Source organism: Artemia franciscana, unplaced genomic scaffold (assembly GCF_032884065.1).
Source record: "Artemia franciscana unplaced genomic scaffold, ASM3288406v1 Scaffold_1163, whole genome shotgun sequence".
NCBI classification, from domain to species: domain Eukaryota; kingdom Metazoa; phylum Arthropoda; class Branchiopoda; order Anostraca; family Artemiidae; genus Artemia; species Artemia franciscana.
The window spans coordinates 109,117-111,151 of NW_027062751.1; the positions used below are offsets into that span (position 1 = coordinate 109,117).

Here is a 2,035-nt window from a genome sequence, read left to right on the forward strand (position 1 = left end):
GTTGCTTATTGATGAAATAATGGATACTGATATAGAATCAGATGAAGATAAAGAATTGATGGTGGTAAGTTTTAATATAATATTCAATTTAATCTTGCATGCTATTCTTTTTGTAGACACAATCTTGTATATTCAGGAATGGACAAAGTTCCAAAGCTGCCAATAGCACAATTAAACAGAATTCCAAAAGCTGCTGACACTTTAGCAGCAACTGCCAAATAGCATTACTACTTAGCTACCCCATTTTTTGTATTTTGGGGTATATTAAAAATGAATGTTTTAGTGGAGACAAGTATTATATTGACTAATAATTTGTAATTTCTTTATATTACATAGAAAGTTTTATAGGTCTGTGAAAAATTTCTGATTTTATTTAAAAATGCAATATTTTGCCTTGCTTAGACCTTAGATCCTTCTGAGCCATTTGTGGCACATAGGGCGTCGACAAAGTCTTTCCATTCATCACGAAGCTGTGTGGCTGCAGTGATATCTTCCCATTGCAGAGTGAGGGAAATTTTTGCCTTTTTCAGGTCCCGATTATACTGCCTCCGCAGTGTGTGTTTTGGTCGGCCTCGTCTTCGTCTTCCTACAGGCTGCCATGGATACACTCTTGAGGGAAGTCTTTCTTCGGGCATGCGTAGAAGATGACCCAAATATCTCCATCTTCGTTTCTTCAAAACTTCGGTCACCATGGGCTGGTTTGTTTTCAGCCGGATTTCCCTGTTGGTAATTTTCTGATTCCAACTGATTTTGACGATCCTTCGAAGGCAAATGTTTTCGATCCAAGGATACGTTTCTCAAGTTGTTGGTTGCGTTTCCAATATTCACTGGCGTACATCAATATAGACAACACATTGCTGTTGAACAGGCACAATTTTAAACGAAGTGAGTATTTGTTGCTTCTCTAAATTGGTGTTAGGCTGTTGAAGGCGCCTGATGCTTGTCCAATCCTTCTCTTGATTTCAAATGTTATATCGTCAGTATTTTCTATCCAGCTTCCTAAGTATTTAAATTCTTGGACCTGTTCAACAGATTTATCGGAGCATTGAAGAGTTAGGGGGGAGCCAGATGTGGACATACTTTTTGATTTATCGACAATCCGACCTCTCGGGCTTTTTCTGAAATCTCATCAAATAGCAGCTGTAATCGATCTTTGGCGTCTTCTAGTAGTACTATATCATCTGCAGTCAAGATCTACGAATTGTTTGTTGTTGACGTATACTCCATAGCCCGTAGACTGTCTGAGTACTTAGTCCATAACTATTGTAAATATAAGTGGTGATAATACACATCCTTGCTTGACACCAGTCTTGATTTTGAAGTATCTAGTAACTCCGTTTTCTGTTCGAACACAGCATTCTGTTTCTTTGTACAGGGCGATAATCAGTTCTAATATCCTGGGGGGTATTCCATAGTATTTGAGGATTTTCCATAAGATTTCTCGGTCGACCGAGTCAAAGGCCTTTTCTAGGTCAATGAAAAGAAGATATAGCTTTTTATTCCATTCCTTTGAGTCGTCAACCAGCATTCTCAGCGTGAAAATTAGGTCTGCACATGATCCTCCAGGTTGGAAGCCGTGTTGTTCATCACGAAGACATTGGTCCAGTTTCTGCTGTAGGCGTTGTAGTATAATAATTGACAAAAGTTTACTAGGTATCAACATTATGTTAATACCTCTCCAGTTGTCACAAATAAGCACATCGCCTTTTTAGAAGAGCCTAATAATGGTTCCTTCGGTTCAATCACTGGGCACTTTTTGGTCACTCCATATCTGAGTTAGTAGCTCAACCCAAACTGTCATGCAGTCGCGGACTGAAGTTTTCAGCATCTCAGATGTAATGCCATCTACTCCTGGCATTCTTCCGTTCCTTAGCTTTCTGACAGCGGCTATGATGTCTTCTGGAGACGGTGGTTCTTCATTTACATTAAGAATCATAAATGGAGTGTCAGGAATTATATCTTGGTTATTTATTCTCGGTCTATTTAGTAGGTTCTCGAAGTGGGTTGCCCACCTCTCGTCAATCCTCAAAGGGTC

General features: G+C 39.3%; 1 protein-coding gene across 1 annotated transcript; it reads right to left on the minus strand.

The window, feature by feature from the left end:
- Window positions 1-1,249: 1,249 nt before the first annotated feature.
- On the minus strand, window positions 1,250-1,663 carry LOC136042353 (uncharacterized). Its single transcript, XM_065727321.1, has one exon. It carries the CDS (start codon window positions 1,661-1,663, stop codon window positions 1,250-1,252), a length of 414 nt encoding a protein of 137 aa, XP_065583393.1.
- Window positions 1,664-2,035: the final 372 nt, after the last annotated feature.

What these genes read in the sequence shown, in the direction of transcription:
- LOC136042353 (XM_065727321.1), bottom strand. Translation starts at nt 1,663, where the DNA reads ATGTTGATACCTAGTAAACTTTTGTCAATTATTATACTACAACGCCTA.